We start from the raw sequence: 19305 nt of genomic DNA on the forward strand, positions 1-19305 counted from the left end.
TACATTCAGCATTTTGTTGGCTGCCTTAGCCATCATACCTCATTTGGATGATGTCTTCACTAACCACCGCGGACACTGAAAATTGTCTTCTGTTTTTTCCCACTAATAGGGGCTTGTGATATCAATAAGGAAAAGGGGAAAAGCCCCTCAAACCCCAGAAAATCCCAAGGAGTTTCTGGAGAGGAGTCTCTTCATCATTCTGCTCTTGTTAGAAGGATAAGTAACATTTGTATAACAACTTATAATTTACAAGAACTTTACCCACTTCATTAAACCTCAAAACAAACCTTTGAGGCTATCAAGATCATATCCACTTTTCGCATGAAGATAAATTAGCTAATAGCCATGGTGTGGAATTATATTTCTTGGATCTGAATCCTCTCCTCTTCACATTTTACTATCCTGCTTTGCACCACAACTATTCAGGAGCTCAGTTTTTTGTTGGTCTGTTTCTTTCTAGAAACCATTTCCTTTGCACTAGTTCCTTTGGAATAGAAGCCTTGACATTTTATTACACTGCTTTCCACTACAACTAGTCAAGGACTCAGTTTTCTTTTTCCCCTAGAAATCATCTCCTTTGCCTTAGTTCCCTTTGGAATAGAGAAGCCTTTCTGCTTTTACTCAGTATCTTCAGGAAATCACACATTCCTCATGCTGTTGGTAATTCTTGAGTTCTTCTAAAGGGTGAAGTAGCACCAAAGTGGCAAATACAGAGTCGATGGTGACGATGGTGACGCAGTAAGTTTGCACTTGACGATGCTTAACAGCAGGTAAAACATCGCAGGTGTAGGGCATGTTGGGTTTTGCGGGGACGCCAGGGCAAGCGGTCGTCCACAAACTCAACGCCAGATGGAGCAACTTGAACTTAATCTTCTTCAAGTTTTCCCTGACGAGCACAGGATGCAAGCTCCATTCTAATGGGTCTCTCTTGTTTCTCCTTGCGGTTGACGTTGGCTGCCCTCTCAAGAACTCTCTGCCTCCCTGGTTTCTTCTTCACAGAATCTTTCAGAATTGCTTTCTTTTCTGGACACACCGGTCCGCTTGACTGTCGCGGGGAGGGGGTCCCCAAGCTTCCAAGCCAAGCTCACTTACCTGCCACGGGTCACTAAAGCCCTTCTCTCTAGTAGGCCCTGCAGCGCTTGGGGCTCCATCAGCTCCTCCTACTTCACCCAGCCCAGCTTCTCCCGACCGTTTCCCGCGCACTCTCCGGTTCAGCCCGTGTTTGTTCCCAGACGCGCAGCGCGGGGTAGCAGACTCTGTGACTCGTCGTGCTCCCCGGTCCTTTCCGACACCTCCCTTCTAGGCGCTTTAAAGCTCCCCTCAGCCTTCCTGGGACCAGCTTTGGCCTCCTCATTCGGGCGCGGCGGCCTCGCTCGCCTCTCGGAACAGCACACCGGAAGACGCCGCCTGGCAGAAATCCTCCTCCAGGCTGTCCTAGCGCGCCGGGACCGACCCAAAAAGGCCTTCGCGGCCTGCGCATGCGGACTCGGCGGCCGGCCGCGGCGGTTTGGAGGTCTCTGACAGCTCCACGGCCGGCGGACGCAGCCTCGTTTCGTGCTTCCACGTTATCCTATCAGCGACGGGGCGGGGCGGCGGCCTCCGCAGCCTATCAGCGCGAACCACGACCCCGGCGAGCCCAGTAGGAGAGCGGCCGGGAAGAAGGCGATTGGACGGCGGCGGCGCCCCGGGGAGTAGCGTCGCCCGGGCCCCGCCCACCGCTGCCTTCCTCCGCTGGCCGCCGGCCGCCCCTTAGGCCCGAGCGAGAGCGGACGGCGAGCGGGCGCAGCTGCCGCTTGAGCGCCGGCGGGGGCTGCTGGGCCCCGCACCCTTGCTCCTCCTTAGCGCCCGCGCCCTCGGACATGGTGGCCCCCGGCTCTGTGACCAGCCGGCTGGGCTCGGTGTTCCCCTTCCTGCTGGTCCTGGTGGACCTGCAGTACGAAGGTGAGTCCTGTGCTGCCCTGGTCGGAGCCGGGCCCCCGGCGCTTCCCCTCTTGCGCCCGGGCGCGAGCCTCGGGGCGGCCGGGCCGTGCAGTGGGAGCCGGGGACTCCGGGGCTCGGCTGGGCCTGAGCCCGCCCCTGGGCGGGGGCCGGCGCCGTGTTCCGGGTTTGTCCGGGGCAGAGGTGCCTGGAGGGTTTGGAGTCAGGAGCGGGAGCGAAGGGGTCCGGGGCAGCGGGGCCCCGGGCAGCGACTTCTGGGGCGTCCTGGGACGCGGAGACTTGGGCAGCCGTCGGGTCCTGGCCTCGCTCGGGACCTTCGCTTGGCGCCTTGGGGACCCTGTTGGTCAGTGCTGCTGGGAGGAGGCGGTAAAGGTGGCCAAAGGGGAGGCATCTTTCGCCCTGGAGTTCCGGGGGAGGCGGGGATGTCCGGCTGGGTGAGCCGGAGGGGACAGTTGCCTGTTCAAAGTGGGTGACCATCCTGTTACTCTACTCTGCGTCGTGTATGGAAGTTGTTAGGTTGGTGCGTTAAGGAGCCGGGGCTGGATCTCAAGCGCCGGAAAGGCCAGGCAATTAAGTTTGTGGTTTTACAACTCCCAGCACGGTGTCATTCAACTTAGAGCTGGCTTTCCTGTTCCGAGTTCTCTGAAAACAAGGTCCCCTTCAAAAAGTACGAACGCGTAAACTTCTCTCCAGACCTACAGATTGGAATGTTGGCTCCCCTAACAGGATAGCAGAAATAGAGGGCTGTCCCGTCTTAGATGTCAGCGGGAGGAGTGAGAATTAAAGCTGAAAATGCCAGTTGAACGAATGCTCCTAGCTTGGCTACTGTGTGAAATATTCGAGGATAATGACACATCACATGCACTGATCTATTTTCATCCCTTCGAAAACGGTTAGTAGTCAAGGAGGTCAAATTAAACATTTTAATATGAGACTTGATGTTAGGTTTGGAGGGAGGCGCTGAGGTTGGGAATGGTTTCTTGTAAAATCCACTAAAAATTCTCAACTTTTTTTAAAAAAAAGTAATCCTGTCCAATTTTTAGTTCTCATTCATGGCAGTGGTTTTTTTTTTTTTTTTTTTTTGGTTTTCCTGGGGACCATATGTTTTTTTGAACCAAAATCAGAACGTGTCGTGTGATAACGTTGGGACAAAGATGTTGACAGTGAGGCTGCCCCAGAAAGTCTAGGGAATTGGAATTTGAATGCCTGGACCACTTTAATACGGGTCATATATTCCAGTTCTCCTGCATTTTTTTAGTGCTACCTTCCCCCCAAGTGTAGCATTTGTGTCCGGTTACCATTAATGATTTCTTTCGACCACTTAAGAGAAAGTTGCCTATGAAAATACCAATTTTTTTTAAAGTTACAAAGGTGCACATTTTTGTATGGTTTGCTTTCCCCACTAACATTTGGACTACCTTTTTTATAATTGCTGTTCTGTTTATGATTCTGGAGGACTTTAACCCTTCACTTCTCTCCTGTGGTATTTTTCATGAGAAAAACCTCATTAGAAAGCTTTTCTGTAGAGGAGACATTTTTCTGTATAGGGAAGAAAGGTGGTAGGAAGAAAGGAAGATCTTAAATTTAGTGAAGGTGAGCTATGTGCCAGGCACCTTTCTGTAAGCTGTCTTGTTCATGGAAGTATCTGATATTATTCCTGCTTTACAGATGAGGGAACTGAGGCTTCAAGGGTTTAACTTGTTTAAGGTCACATAGCTGTTAACTTTAAGGGCCATAAGCTGAACTCAAGTTATTTGACTCTAAAGTTCATCTTGTGTGCAGGCTGGAGACAGAAGTGGTTGACAGCATCCTGTGGGCCCAAGAATTTGTAAGTGGTAGCAGCTGAGAAAAATCAGCCTTTTTTAATTTTTTTGCCACCAGCAGTAATGAAGAGGAAGGTGGTTTCCTGGCATGTTTAACACAGTGGTTCTCAAATTTGAGTGTGCATCAGAATTTCACCTGCAGGGCTTTTTAAAACCGAGTGCTGGGCCCCACTCCCAGAGTTTCTGATTCAGTAGATCTGGGTGGGACATGAAATTTTGCATTTCTAAAAAGAAACCGCTAGTGAGAATCACTGATGCAATAAGTTACATAGAGGAATGAAATTACATGTTTGTTACGTACTAGACATTCCGTGTGGTGATGAGGATATGACGATAAGAAAGAACCTCTGACTTGCATTAGCAGACTGTTAGCTCCTGTTTTCCCAAATAACTTCTGTGTCTGAGTTCAGTAACCTCACGGTCCTCCAGGAGGCATTCAGGTCCGCATGATTTCACTACTCAGCCTGAGGCTTGGAGAGAGAAGAAAGAATGGAGAATGGGAGTGAGAAGAATAAATGTGACACAAAGAGTTGCATAGGATGGAGAGTGTCGCCAGTAATTAGTTAGCCTATTTTTTTCTAATTTAAAAATGTTTGTCTAATTTAGGAACACAGCCTGGGAACCAAACCTTCATTTATATATTTTTCTTCCTTAACATGCTGGCTGGACCCAGTTTTTCTTTATTTCACTGACCTGACCTGACTAAATCATATATTTGACCATAGGGAAAAGAATAGTTGAAAATCCTTAAGTATAAAAGATAGTGATAATTTTTTTTTTTTGGAGAAAGATTGGCCCTGACCTAACATCCGTGCCCATCTTCCTCCACTTTATATGTGGGACACCTACCACAGCATGGCTTGCCAAGCAGTACGAGGTTTGCGCCCGGGATCCCAACTGGGGAACCCCAGACCACCAGCGCAGAACGTGCGAACCTAAGCGCTATGCCACCAGGCTGGCCCCAGTGATACTTTTTATATGAACCTAACCTACTAAAAGTATGTTTTGTCTCCTGTAGGATTTTCTTGACATTATTTAAATATAGAAAGAATAAATAAAGTAGGGAAAATGAGTGACTTTCAGTAATTTATATAAACTAAATATTCTAGCAGATGGTCAGATAGCTTCTGGAATTATTTTAAATTATTTTTAATGAGGTCATAGTTGGCAGTAGTGTCAAAGTTCCAATTCACTTGACTAGTTGGCGTTTGCTGAGTGGGTGCCTGGAAATGCAGTAGTTTCATTCTATGGGACAGGGGGAGTTTTCTGAGATGGGATGCCCTGTAGTAAGTAGGCTCTGTTTTCCCATATGAAGTGAATTAATTGTGGTTAAGTTTAATTTCTTTTGCCATAGTTTTCCTTTGATTATTGAGCAGTTAATCTTTGTTTATATGGAAATATCATGGGAACCCAGTCACCTGCTCTTTAGAACTGAAACATTTCAACTATAGATTTGTTTTTCTTTCGAGATCTTTAGAAAGCTGCTTTCAAAAAAAAAATCTGATGAGATTGTGTCATGTGGAGTTCTGGAATATGGGGAAGACTCTAATCATTCAGCAGAGGCTTATGCTGTAGTGCTCTTGGGTAAGGTATGCATGGTATAGAACTCACGGTTTTTTCGTTGAGTTTACAGACCACTTGGGGGTATAAGTCATGCTTTGTGAATCATCCATGTCCTCTTCCCTCCTTTCTCAGTTTAGATTTGGTGGTCCATTTTGTAGTCATTCCATTGCAAACACTCTTTAGTCTCCTTGTTCCTGTATTCTTTTGTTTTATTCACTTGGCAAAATTTGACAGTGATTAAATCCAACTTGGCCAACATGTTTGTTGTACCTCACAGGTGAACATGGATGGAGAAAAATGGAGATAACCTTGCCAACTGGTCTCGTTTTAAACATATAACCTCAATTTCAAATGCACACTCAATACTGCCAATGTTCCTATAATTCCCTAGTATGTCTGTTCTTGAAAATCAGTATTTTAGATCTTTTCCTCTTTCCTAAATCTCCAATTTAAACCCCCTCTCCTCTCTTCCTTTACCTTATTCCTTTAGATCTTGTCTTTATTGAGAAAATGAAAGCTATCAGCAGTTTCTTCTTTCTACCACTAAATTCACTAGCCTACCCATATCTGTACCCACTCTACTACTTTTCTTATATTAAAATGGATAAAGCATCTCTATTCCTGGAAAAATCCAATTCCTATACTTATGCTCTGGATTCCGTTTTCTCGCATCTTCTGAAAATATTGCTCCTGCAGTTATCATTTCTCTCATGTGTCATCACTTTCTTCCTCTGCTGGATCATTGACATCAGCACTTCAGTGTGCTCTAGTGTTTCCATCTTAAACTGCGCTTTGATGTTATATGTCTCTTCAGCTACTGAACTGTATCTTTGCTTCTCTGGACAGCAGAATTTTAAAGAATTGTTGGCAGTCTCTATTTCCTTATCTTCTGTTCTCTCCTCAACACATGACTCCACTAATACTGCGAAGCTTTGCTTATCTGATTCCTATTTACTTATACCTCTTTTCATCTTAATTTTCCCCTCGCTGGGCTCCTACCACATCAACTTTTGCTTCAGATGCCAAGCTCATTTCTGACTAAGGGTCTTTATTCTTGGTGTTCTCACAGTCTGGAAAGGTCTTCTCTGAGACCTTTCAGAGAGGCCTGCCCTGATACAGTGTAAAAAGCACTCTCTCCTTTAGTTAATACTCTCCCTTTACCTTCTCTGTCAGAATTATCTCCCTTATTTTTATTGTCTATCTGTTCCCTCTAGAATATAAGCTTTATGGAAAGAGCTCTTATCTCTGTACCTAAAACATGTTGACATGAAGTAGATGTGCAGTAAATATTTTTTAAATGGATGAATGAAGTTGATTATTTGGTTTGTTTTTTGCAAGGACTTTCCTAAACTATCCAGGTTGAAACTGCTTGAGCAAGGAATCCTATAGCAACATTTATGCCTTCACAGTTAATTGAAGCAAAGACAGTTAATTAATATCCGTTGAAATTGAGCAAACATAGTTATAGAATAGATTTTATTTTCCTAGTTCATTCAGGAAGATTTTAGTGCAGACATTGTTCAGATGTCCTTGTTCAGATGTACTTAACTGCTTGGGCTTTTCTTCCTTTCAGTTTGGCTGTGTAGACTAAACCACTTTTTAGGTCAGCGCGATTGGAGAGAGATTCTTAGGGTTTCCAGCTCAGTGTATTTTTATTGAAACCATTTTGTGATTGGTCCTCAATTGACTATGGAATTGCTAAGATAATGAAATTCCAGCTGTCTTTCTGCAGCCTGATTCTACTGTTTTCTGTGTTTCTGCCGTGAGACTTCTTTCAGACTCTGCCCCATCCTGCTTGGATGTTGGATTCAGGTCGGATATTTTATAGACAGTACTTTGTCTTTTTTCCCTCCTGCTCCTTTGTAGAATGATCTTAGGGTTTTCTTTCTCCCTCACATTCTAAGTGCTCCAACCTGCATAACCACCCCGGGCTTGCTACTGGCTCTGTCATCTGGCCTTGGCTTGAACCTTAGTATCTTTGACCACTAGTTCTTGCCTTTTTCAGGCTTGTTTTTCCAGTCTTGATTTTTACTCTCACCTCATCATACTTTGAAACCCTCAACTTTAAGTTTCTTAAAATTCTTTATTTTTTGCTTTCCAAAATATGACAGATTCTAATACTAACTATAATGAAAGACTTAACTTCCTCACCTTTTTTCCTTGCCCTTCCTGAATATTTTGCTGACCTATGATTATGCTTGTCTAAGGAGAGACCTATTGTTTAATGCTGATTAGGAAATGGCGTGATGTTTACTCAGAAAATAGGAGAACCTCTTGGTGTCACTGCCTCCCAGGATGTGGCAAAGGAATAAAAATTATCCATAGCTCAAAATAGAGTTGAGATATTGCAAAAACAGCCACAATTTACAAATAATTTTTTTTAAATATTATTGTCATTATGAATCTTTGGTAGTATCAGTTTGATTTGATAGTTGTTATTATGTATGTCAGATTCTGTTATTCTCTTGAATTACAATATGTTTAAGTAAGAAGGAAAATAGTTACACTCATTCAATAAATACTGAGTGCTCACTTTGTACAAGGTACTGAGCTGGGTGATATAAAGAAGAAAAGAGAGTTTCTCCTGTCAAACTTGCTTCTGATCTAGGTTAGGGAGCCTGGAGTTGTGAGAGGCAGGTAAACTATGAAGGTCAATATATTGAGACCGTGGTTTTGCAAAGTGAAGTCGTGTACTTGAGAGTGTGGGGATGCCAGGTATAGGAGGAGCACAGAAGGGGCTTTTTCCCACCCTCTCACTGAAGTAGTTAGGGAAAGTTTCACAAAGGAGCCAGCATTTGAGGGCAGCATCCTGATGGAGGAGTAGAATTTTCCAGGTGAGCAAGTGGAGATGGCCTTTTCATGGAACAGCAAGTGCAAAGGGATGCAGCATAAGAACATAGTTATGTTCAGGGAAGTCCAATGAGTTGATTATGTTATAGGAGTATGAAGTAAGAGGTGGAGGAGTGAGGGATGATGAGACTGGACACACACTGCGGGACCTGATCATGAAGGATCTTGTTTGCCTTTATATCTGGAGGGATTCAGATTGAATCTAGCCAGCCATGTGAAAATACTACAGAATTTTTATTAGGAGTGCATTTTGGAAGAATTGCTCTGGGAGCAGCATGGGGCTGGATTTGGAGGAAGGTAAGGGAAGATTCCAGGTAGGAGGCACACTGTCTCTTGCCGGGAGAAAGGGGCCTGTGCAACCAACCCTTCCTTACATTGTGGTGTGTTCTGTTGCGGAAATGTGACCAAGGTGCGCCAAAGAAAATTTTCAAAGAGGAGATGGTATTACATAATAGAGATCTAAGTTTTATTCAGAAGGGACTGAGAGATGCTGGATACCTCTTTTAATCCTAGAAGGCAACAGAAATTTAGTTTGAAGGGTAACTCAACCTTTGGGATGACAGTATGACTTAACTTTTTTTGGGGGGGAGGGGAAGTACCAAATTAGTTTATTTGAAGGAATGCTACAAATGAAAGAACTTAAATGGATGTCTTGGTACAACTTAGAGAAAAGGTAAAGGTAGCCCCATCCTGCATGCCCTGCCTTGGTGACCAGGGAACTCAGCTCTGTGGCTATGGGAAGCTAGCCTAAGGCTTAGCTCTTGTTGTCACTGTCTTCCCAGTGTATGATTGTCAAAGAGTTACTCTCTCATGCCAGATCCTGGGGCCCCCATCTTGTGCAAACTGGTTATGTGATCACCCAGTTCTTTGATGGATTTCACCTGCTTGTTCAGGTAATGCGTCTCAGTGAAGTCATACAAGTGGGAGTTGTTTTTGTCAGTGACCAGTTGTACCGTAGTGACTGATTCATGCATTTTCCCAAGTGTAACACACACTTCATAGCATTCAGCTGGCTCTCCTGATCATCACACATCATGTTTAACTGGCTCTCCCAGGCATCAGTTTGGTTTCTTGACAACCCGAAGAATTCGGGATTCGGCCACCTCCTTCTACAGCTTCTTCATCAATTTCTCAGGATACTGGTGAAGAAAATATTTGGGAAAGTTCTTCAGAGCCGCACCATCAGGGTCAAATTAGTAAGACATGCACAGGTAGACATAGGAGACGTAGAGCTCCAAGTTAGTCTGGGAGTTGACGGTGGCCTCCAAGCCCTGGGGGTAGTTCTGGCACACCTGCTAGTGGGACGCACTAATTGTGGCAGGTTGTTGAGAAGGGGCCATTGGAGGGTGCTGTGAGGAAGTGGCGGAGGGAGGGCCGGTCAGGTGAGGGACAAGGGCAGAGTTCTGTCCAAGCACTGTGGAGCAGGAAACCTCGAGGACTCTCAGTGAAGAATGTCTGGCCTGACATAGCAGTTCAAAGAACTTTGCAAATGCATTCTTCCCTTCCGCTGGACTTCAGGTTCAACCTGTGAGGTTGGAAACAATTGTGGCTAAAATGTTACATTAAATGATGGGTTGAGTGAGTGGAACATCCAAGGATTAGTAACTGTGGAAAGCTTGGCTTGGTTTATGTGGGGAAAAGGATGGTGTGCTGTGCTGAAAAGAAAGCTGGGCTGTGGAATTGCATCTTGTTTTGACAGTTACTCTGAGTCTTCAGGCAGGATGGATAACTTCTTTGAGCCTCAGTTTCCTGAGTTATAAAAGTATGAAAGATGTTTACTTTCTAGGGTTGTTGTGAAAATGAAGTGAAATAAAGACACTGAAAGTATCCAGCACATAGTAGGTTCTTAATTCTTCTGTGTAACATCTTTCTTGTTAAACATTTTCATGGTTAGATGAGGAAAGCACTTTGACTAATGGTTTATCTTCTGCCTGAATTTCTTCCCTCCTCAGGCACTCTGGAATCCTCTATTCAGTGCATTGGTCTGATCTCCCCTTTGAGAAAATGTAATAGGGAAATGTTTGAAATCTTCATGCTATTTTGAAGACTCTCCCCCACTCCCCACATTTTGAGAGCACACAGGTATCCATCAACATGCTCCTATAATTAATTGTGCTTACTGGGATAGGCTGGATTGTTCCATAGCCCAGTCACAGCACTTCCACCATTCTTATTTGATCCCACATTCATTCTCTAGTCTAATTTTACAACAGTTTCTGTACACATTTCTCTCTCCAAGAGTGATGTGCAATATTTTACACTAGGAACTGTAAATGTTTATATAAGAAATTATCCTTAAAAAATCAAAATGAATTTAACTCTTTAACTGTTTTAATTTCCCCATCTCTAATCCCTGAAGAGGATTTAATATAAAACTTTATTATGGAAAATTTCACACATTTACAAAAGTGGAGATTGTACTCATCTCTCAGGTTTAACAGTTACCAACTAATGACTGATCTTCTTTCATCCATACCCATGGATTACTTTGAAACATATCACACATGCCATCATTTCATTCATAAATATTTTAGTAACGTATCACACATGCCATCATTTCATTCTTAAATATTTTAGTATCTATAAAACATAAGGACTGTTTTAAATTTTAGATTCTGTATCACCTATATTCCCTGCAATATCTGATATTATGATGCTATACCTTTAAACTATAGTTTAACAAAAAGATTTGAGGCAAGTTTATTTTTCTTTTCTTTCCTGACTTAATTGGCTACTTCACAGTAAAATATGATATGTCTATAGTGTTTACAATTATTCTTTAAGAGTTTTCAATTGCATGTGATTATTTAATTGGCAACATCTTTAACAAAATACATTCCTCACTCTAGTTTGTTAAATTTTTATCTAAGTAGTACATGAATACATTCTTACTGGAAAAAGTTTAACAATACAGAAATACTTATTATATCTTCTTTTTAAAGCATACATGAAATCGTAATATACCTACTGTAATGCAGCTCCCTATCCTTAGTTCTTTCCACCACAGTTCTTTCCATTCTTGCCTTCCTCCAGTCTGTTTTCCACACTGCAGCCAAAGTGATCTTTTTAAAATGTAAATCAGATAGTCAGTTCCTTGCTAAAACCCATTCTAATGACCTCCCTTTGCACTTAGAATAAAATCTAAGTTTCTTACCATGATCTGCGTGGCCCAATGTGATCTGTCTTGCCTACATCCTTTATCCGTCTTAACATGCTGGAGCCACCTTTTGATTCCTTGAAGTTGAACGTGGTCATACCCAAGCCCTGTGCGCTTTTGTGGTCATATTTTGGCATGCTGGAGGCTTCTTGTTATTCAGGATGCCCTCTCTCCCCTTCATGTTTTAACTCAAAGACTAATTTTGTTTCCTTAATTCTCTTATTTGGTGTTAGTTTTTTAAGGATTGATTTTATGATCTTTGCATTTCAGAATTGCTCATTGCCAGTCTTTGAATGCTGATTGTGGGAGAAAGCTGATAGCCTGACTGGAGGCTGGGAAATCCCCAGCGTCCCTTCCTTTTCCTTGTATCAGACTTTGGAGCACACAGAGAACTGCAGCCACCTCACAGCACACTTCCCCTGGGAGGGTGTTTGGATGTGATTTTGCCCACCAATCCAGTCCAGCCCTTTTTATTTTTTGAGAATTTATCTAAACATTTTTTTTTCTTTTTTGTAAGAAAGATTGACCCTGAGCTAACACCTGTGTCCAATCTTCCTCTTTCTGCTTGAGGAAGATTGTCGCTGAGCTAACATCTGTGCCAATCTTCCTCCACTTTGTATGTGGGATGCCACCACAGTGTGACCCGATGACTGGTGTCTGGGTCCGCACCTGGCATCTGAACCTGCCAACCAAGGGCTGCTGAAGCAGAGTGCATGAACCTAACCACCATGCCACTGGGCTGGCCCCTAAAATTTCTGTTTTTTTGATGGCCCTCTTCTTAAAACACTTTTTTTCCCCCCAGCAAGGTTATGCGTTTATCTCTTTAAATAGCTTCTATCATTTCTAAGATTTGACCACGTTGGCAGGTAGGCCCATGTGCTTAGTTGGCTGTCTTGATGTAGTAGTCTCTGTGGTTTACTTTCTTCAAAACATTATTTTTTGATGTAAGAGGTAATTTTTATCAGCCAGTTTTCTCTTCACTGAAGGGATTTAAATTTTTAAAAAACTTGATTTTGGAAAATCTTAAAAACATACCAAAGTAGAGAGAATAATATCATATTCCACTGTGTACTGTCACTCAGCTTCAAAAATGATCAACACTTGCCAATCTTGTTTCATCTATACTTGCATCCTCTGCTGCAAGATTATTTTGAATTCACTCGAGTGCTTCCTATTATATATTCTGTGAATGCTTCAGTATGTGGCAGAGACTCCAGTGGAATACTAGGAGGCAGCCTGGCTCTCTCCAGTCAGTGATGAGAACCCTTCCGGCTAGGGCATTCTCATAAATGGATGAAGCCCCATAGGGGATCCTCACTGCCTCACTTACTCATCTCTGTTATGGCCACAGTTTCACACATAATATATATTCAGTAACATTTGTTAAATGAAACAAATTAGCTTCCATAATCTTCATTACAAAAAGCAGGGTATATTTTTGGATATGGTATGTCATTGCATGGAACTACAGGTGACCCTCACTATGTGAATATAATCAGTTTCCAAATCTCTATTGTATAATGAGTTTTCACAGAGCAGGAGCCTATGTCCTCATTTTAAAGGGGAAAAAATAAAGTGCTTTCCTAGCCCACTGAAAACCCCAAACCAAGTTCTCCATATGTTACCCACACACTCTTGAATAGGCTAGACATCTTCACATTGTTGTCTAAAACAAACAGGGCTCTGCAGGACCCTAAGTTTTTGAAACGATCAAGTTAGAGTTTCGTCCTTCCCTCGCTCCTTTTTCTCCCTTCCTTCCTAGTATAGAGGGTTCCAAAAGACAGACAAGGTAATGAGACACTACACAGAAACTGCAGACTAGGAATATGAAAAGCTGAAAAAGCTACTTTGTTTAATAGGGCAAATAGCAAGATAAAGTGAATTTCATTCAGCTTTTTGCTATAGTAGATGAAATAAGGAATTCAGTTGCTTTTGATGCCTGAAATGGCAGGCAACTGCTTCAATCGTTGCTCTGCGTATCCTCCTGGACTCCTGCTTTTTCTTCACTTAACCCCCACATCCAGTCAACATAAGCTGTGTGCAGTCTTTCTCCTTATATTTCTCTAAGCAGCCTATTTTTTTCTGTTTCCACTCCTCCTCCTCCACAGTTAGGTCACCATCATGTCACCTGGATTATTGTAACAGATACCTTATTGGTTTCTTCTCCTTCTGGCTGTTTACTAGAATCACCTAGCAGTAAAAGTGACCCACTTCAGAATAATTAAATCGTGATGGAGAGGAGAGCCAGCTAAAATACTGGACTTTAATTTCTCCGAAAGTCTCATTAATTCTCTGATTTCTTGGGATTTAAATATGATGCTCTTTGTGTTTAGAATGTTGGTTTCCCTCTTCAGCCTTTTCACATACGTGGTATCCTTTCCATTTTTCCTGAGACCTCAGGGATCCCCCTCCCTCCAGCGCTGACCACTAGAACTTTCTTTGATGATGAGAAATGTTCTGTACCATCCATGCTGTTCCATACAGTAGCCACTAGCTATCTAGCAGTTAAACTGCCTATAGTGACTAAGAAATTGAATTTTAAATTTTATTTAAACTATAGGTGTTAGGTGCCTTAACTTGTGCCCTTAAAGCACTGTGTGTATTCCTCCCATCATAACACTTATTATATTGTATATTTTACCAACTATTCCAAAATGTTTATTATTAAACATTTTGAAAAGCTGAAACATTTTTTTAGTGTACACTCTGATACCCATCACCTAGATTTTACCATTAATGTAATTACTGTACTTGATTTTAACATATATCCATCTGGGCATTTCTCTCCATTAATTCTTTTTTTAAAATGCATTTGAAAATAATATCAGTATACATGCCCCTAAATACTTTAACATGCATATCATCAGTAGCTTTTTTTGGATGTACATTTATATACAATAAAATGTCCATATTTTAAGTATATATTTGCTGAGTTTTGGTAACTACATATAACTGTGTAACCCACACCTCTGTCAAGATTAGAACATTATTAGCATCCCAGAAAGTTCCTTCCTGCTGCTTCGCAGTCCTTTCTCCCACCCTCCCAAGTGATGATTGTTCTGATTTCTTTTTCCTGCAATGTCCCTTTAACACCCTGAAAAGCTTAACATCACGTTCACTGTAAAAGAGAAATGCCTTGGCTGCTTAGCTTCCATATGTACCCTTCTACGCACATTTGAAGTGTACATCCAGTACAGCAAAACAACTCTGTTTTTTATCTAAGAAGATACAGCTATTCTTCTTATAAATAGTGAAGAAATTTTCATCTGTACACCAATTGAGAAGACACAGTTCCAGCAGTCATTGTGTCCCTTGCTGGCTGTATTAATTACTGCTCTTATTCCATCACTGTCACACTCAGTATTCAGTTATATAAAGACTAAATCATTAATTCCAACAACTTGTATATAAAATAAAAATGGGAATTAGAGAAAATATGATTAGTATAGTTGTTTCTCATTATTCATGGTAGTTATGTTCCATAATGTCATTGTGAACACTGAATTAGCAAATATTGAACTATTGCTCCTAGGAGGAAATACAGGGTTAAGATCCTGCAAGTCCTCAGGTCACTATATTTTTGTCAACAGATCAAAACATAACCTCGTTTTATGTATATTTCTGTTTAAAAATATCTCACTTAATATATTGTTGATTTATTAACATTGAACTCATGGCCAACAGCAGTATCGTTCATGCCTGAATGAAGCTTATCTAACACATATATTTTCTCTGAAAGGCACATCACAGCCTGTTATCCTTAGGAACACGAGACAGCACTATACTCAGGAGCCATTGTAAACAGTGAAATCACCAGCAAAAAGCACAAAAATGTGAAAAACGTGACACTAAGTATACTGTGGAAGGACACTTGTTTATAATGTGAGAGCGCAAACAAGAAGGCAGAGCATCACATTGTTTGACTTCAGCTGGGACTGTGCACTTTGAGTGACTCAAGTGTTTTGCCATTCTGCACTTGCACATGTCTGCAAATAACTGCCAACGCGCTCTGAGAATTAATTCGAGGATTACAAATGAATTGTAGGGGGTTACAAATGAATTTTAGTGAGTGGGCAAGTTCACAAATACAGAATCTGTGAATTGTGAGGATTGACTATATGTACAAATAAACCCATGTATAATAAACAAAGAGAAACTATGCAAAGCTACTGCAGTCCTTGTGTCTATAATTGATCATGAGGTTGTAGTTGATATATATGGCTTCCTTTTTCAGTTACCTGATGCATACTTCTCCTGACCTCAGCTAGAACCTCAGCTACTCGCACTTCTTTACCTAATGGCGTGACCCAAACTTTCATTCTTGAAGGGTCTAGTGCTTAATTGTTCTGTTTTTTGGTTGATGTAGTTTTTCATTAAGCTTTAGTATTGGGCATGGAGTTACTAAGACCCTAGAGAATCCTCTAGGTTCCAGATGTAGCCCTCTTTGCCACCATTGTATTAGCAGCAACCCTTGGTTCTCCTTACTAATTGAGATCAGTTTCTCCAGCCAGTAGATTAACCTTTTTTGTTTTTTTGGCCCTTTGGTTTCAGTGGCATAAGGAGTATAAAATGGTGAGGTGGCAGTCTCACCTTTAAAATCACTGGAACCATTGTTGTGTCCTCTTATAGAAGCATTTCCCCTTTGGGGACTAAGATCTCCGAACAGTCAGAGCTCAAGTTGCCAAGACTGGAAGCAAACATTTTGTAAGTGGGTTATTAGGTGTAATAATGAGAGGAACCACTCCCACTTCTACTTCTTGATTCCTGGACCCATGTATTCTGGCTGTTGGGGAGATAGCACCATATCATAGTCTGTCGTAACCTGCAGCCTGTAAAATAATTTTTCAGGTTTTTGTCTCCCAGCTGATGCTGCCATTCCACTTTTCAAATGGGCTTGCTGCTTCTGGGTGATGGAGTATGTGGTAAGACCAGTTAATTCCATGAGCATGAGCACATTGCTATACTTCCTTTGCTGTGAAATGAGTTTCTTGATTAGATACAAAGCTGTATGGGATGCCATGATGGTGAATAATGCATCCTGTGAATCTGTCAATGGTAGTGCTTGCAGAAGCGTTACAGGCAAATCCATATCCTAAATATGTGAAGATGATCCATTATGGACAAGAACAAGTATAATCAGTCTGCCACCAGGTAGCTGGCTGGTACACCCCCACCCGCCTGCACTCCATGGTGCCATATTGGGAACTTAAGGTTGGTCTCTGGTGTTGGCAGATTAGGCACTCAACAGTAGCTTCAGTCAGATCAGCTTTGGTAAGAAGTAGTTTGTGTTTTTGAGCCCATTCATAGTTTCCACTTTGTTCATGGGTCCTTTGCACAAGCACTGACGTAGTGGTGAAGGAAGTTGACTGACATCCACAGAACATCATTTTATCCACCTGATGATTAAGAGTCTCCTCAGTAGCAGATGCCTTTGACAGTTGATGTGCCCACCTAGTTTGTGATGGTTAAGTGCTGCTACTTAGTCTTCTGCTACTCCAGGACCCCATCATCCCCATTGAAACCAGAAAGCCCATCTCAGTGGTGACATCCCCTATAGTCATACCTGTCCTGCAAAGGGAAGTGACCACAGAGCTTTGAAAAGGTTGCGGGTAGTCCCTCACTAATATATTCCTCAACACCTTAGTAAAGGAGGAGTGTCTCCTGGGCCCTGTCATGGAACTTAGGTGGGAGGTTGGTGTGTAGGTCACATAGGAGAAGTTCAACAACATTTCTCTCTCTCTAAGCCTTTGGATAAGCCTTCTTATCAAGCTAGGGAAACTCTGGATTCTCAGCCTTATTAAATATAGGCCATTTTTGAGTCCAAGTTTCAGTCAGCCAATCAAGTAAGTTGTTAGAGCCACTTCCAGCTGCATGAGCTAATATGTTAAATCTGGGATCTCTAGTATAGGAGTTGGCAAATCTTTCCTAAAGGGTCAGATAGTAAATATTTTAGGTTTTGTGGGCAATTTGGTTTTTGTCAGAGCTACTTAACTTTGCTATTGTAGCGTGAAAGCAGCCATGGACAATATGTAGTGAATGGGCATGGTAGTGTTCTAGTAAAATTGCATTTATAAAAACAGTTTGCTAACCTCTGCTCTGGTAAGTGGGCACATATCAATGAATTAGACCGGATTTAGTGTTCTAGTCCACTCTCCTTGGTCTAATGCCTTTAAAATCCATTCCCACACACGTCCCTAGTTTATCAGCAAAGTCTTGCAATTCTTTGGTGTGCAAGCTATTTTTTGGGCTCATAGTCTCTACCTGTCTAGTGACAACAGGAATGGTTAGGGTGGCTCAGAAGGACTTAGAGGTTCAAAGTTGGTCAGTTTCATCCGGGTCCAGCCAGTTCTTCATTCTAAGTTTTAGGATCCCATTCTTTACTAATTCATACCCTAAATTTCATGCAAGAAACTTGGCGAGACTATGAATTCAACTAATGTTTTAATTCCACAACTCTCAAAATTAAATTTTGTGTGTGTGTTTTTTTCCAGCTAAATCAGCTTTGTGGCCACAAAAAAAAAGAGGTTGTTTTAGGGCTACCAAGGAAACTCTCAGACTGTGGCTTGAGCTGAGAAACCTGAGCTTGTTATTTTCTCTCTGTAAGTGCACTACTGTGCTCAGAAGAATTCACTGCACATCACAGTCCTTATTTTATCATTACTGCCCTTACAGTCGAGTGTAGCAGCCACTTGGGTTTCCAAGGCATGTGCTTCGGTTAGCCCTTCATTACTGTCACCCACAAGTTGTATCTTGATTATTGTGATTCCAGTACCTGCCATGGGTTACTAACATCTTATTTCTCATTGACAAGGAGCTCAGCACTGCACTCAGTCTCAAGGGCATGACCAAACCAACCCTCAAATCCTGTCTTTGTGGATCTGTCTCCTGGGACCACTCCCAATACCAATTGTGGATAAGTCAGGGTCCATTCAGGAGACAGAAACTACCCAGTAATTTAAAAGAGGAAGTTTAATATAAAGAATTGTTAGGATAAGAGAGTAACTAGGAAGATGTAAAGAAAACTCTAAAGGATATTCTAAGGCTGAGAGACATTCCCCAAGGAAGGGCCAACTTGGAGGGGAGATGGCCTCCTCAATGCTAGAGTTAAGACCTCACTGGAGAAGGTATAGGTGCAGCCCAAGTTTGCTGGTAGAGAAGTTTGCTGAGTTGTCAGTGCCAGAGCTGTTCACGGTACCTGGGCAGCAGGAAACAGCCCTCTTAGGTGTTGGTGAGCCCAGGCTGAATGGCCTGTGTGTGAGGGGAGTTTGGGTGCTGTTGTGAGTGTGAAGCCTGGAGTGCATGGTGTCGTCTTTGGGAGATGGTGTCTGACAAGGCTGCCAGGTGGCTGAGGGACTAGATCCCTGGGCCTATGGCTGGGGCAGGGCACCACTGGATGTCCTGCTCAAACATACCATGCAACAGAAGCTGCATGGCAGACCAGGCAGCAGGAGCCAGAAAAAAGTAAAGGCAGCAGTGGGAACCAGAAGGTGTCCTTCTTGCAGTGCCCCTTCAGTACCCTTTCCTGACAGAGTGTAACATTGTGCTCAGCGTAAAGAAGAAACGCTTAGAAACTCCAGTCCATTTTTACAACCAAGTACTGAAGAATGAATTCAGGGCAGAGAGGCAACCTGCTGATAATTGGCCTGGTCAGTCAGATCATGTTATTCTACTCACAACTCCTCAGTAGTTCCCCATTTTACCCAGAGTAAAACCAAAGCTGTACATTGTCAGGACCTCGTCTTACACTGCTGTCTCCTTTGTTGACTTTGTGGTAGCCATCCTGGCCTCTCTGCTGTTTCTGGAGCAGAGCTGGCATTCTCTTGACTTAGGGCCCTCCCACAAGCTGGTCCTTCTTCCTGGAAAGCTCTTTTCCTAGATGTCTGCATGGTGGGTTCCTCACTTCCTTCTGGTAAGTCTTTGCTCATATGTCAACTTCTCGGTGAGGCCCGCCTTTGACCACCTTAGGTAGTACTG

At 42.6% G+C, this 19305-nt stretch overlaps 1 protein-coding gene across 2 annotated transcripts in view; it reads left to right on the forward strand.

The window, feature by feature from the left end:
• Positions 1-1090: 1090 nt before the first annotated feature.
• DNAJC3 (DnaJ heat shock protein family (Hsp40) member C3) overlaps positions 1091-19305 on the forward strand; it is a 69966-nt gene continuing 51751 nt past the window's right edge. The window contains exon 1 of one of the 2 annotated variants that reach the window (XM_023621735.2): positions 1091-1941. In XM_023621735.2, the coding sequence (XP_023477503.1) occupies positions 1860-1941 (82 nt within the window). In that variant the 5' untranslated portion in view covers positions 1091-1859. Of the gene's footprint in view, positions 1942-4935; positions 5048-19305 lie in introns of those variants that run through there. The other variant, XM_023621736.2, reaches the window with a different exon arrangement.

This window comes from Equus caballus, chromosome 17, assembly GCF_041296265.1.
Source record: "Equus caballus isolate H_3958 breed thoroughbred chromosome 17, TB-T2T, whole genome shotgun sequence".
Classification (NCBI taxonomy): Eukaryota; Metazoa; Chordata; class Mammalia; order Perissodactyla; family Equidae; genus Equus; species Equus caballus.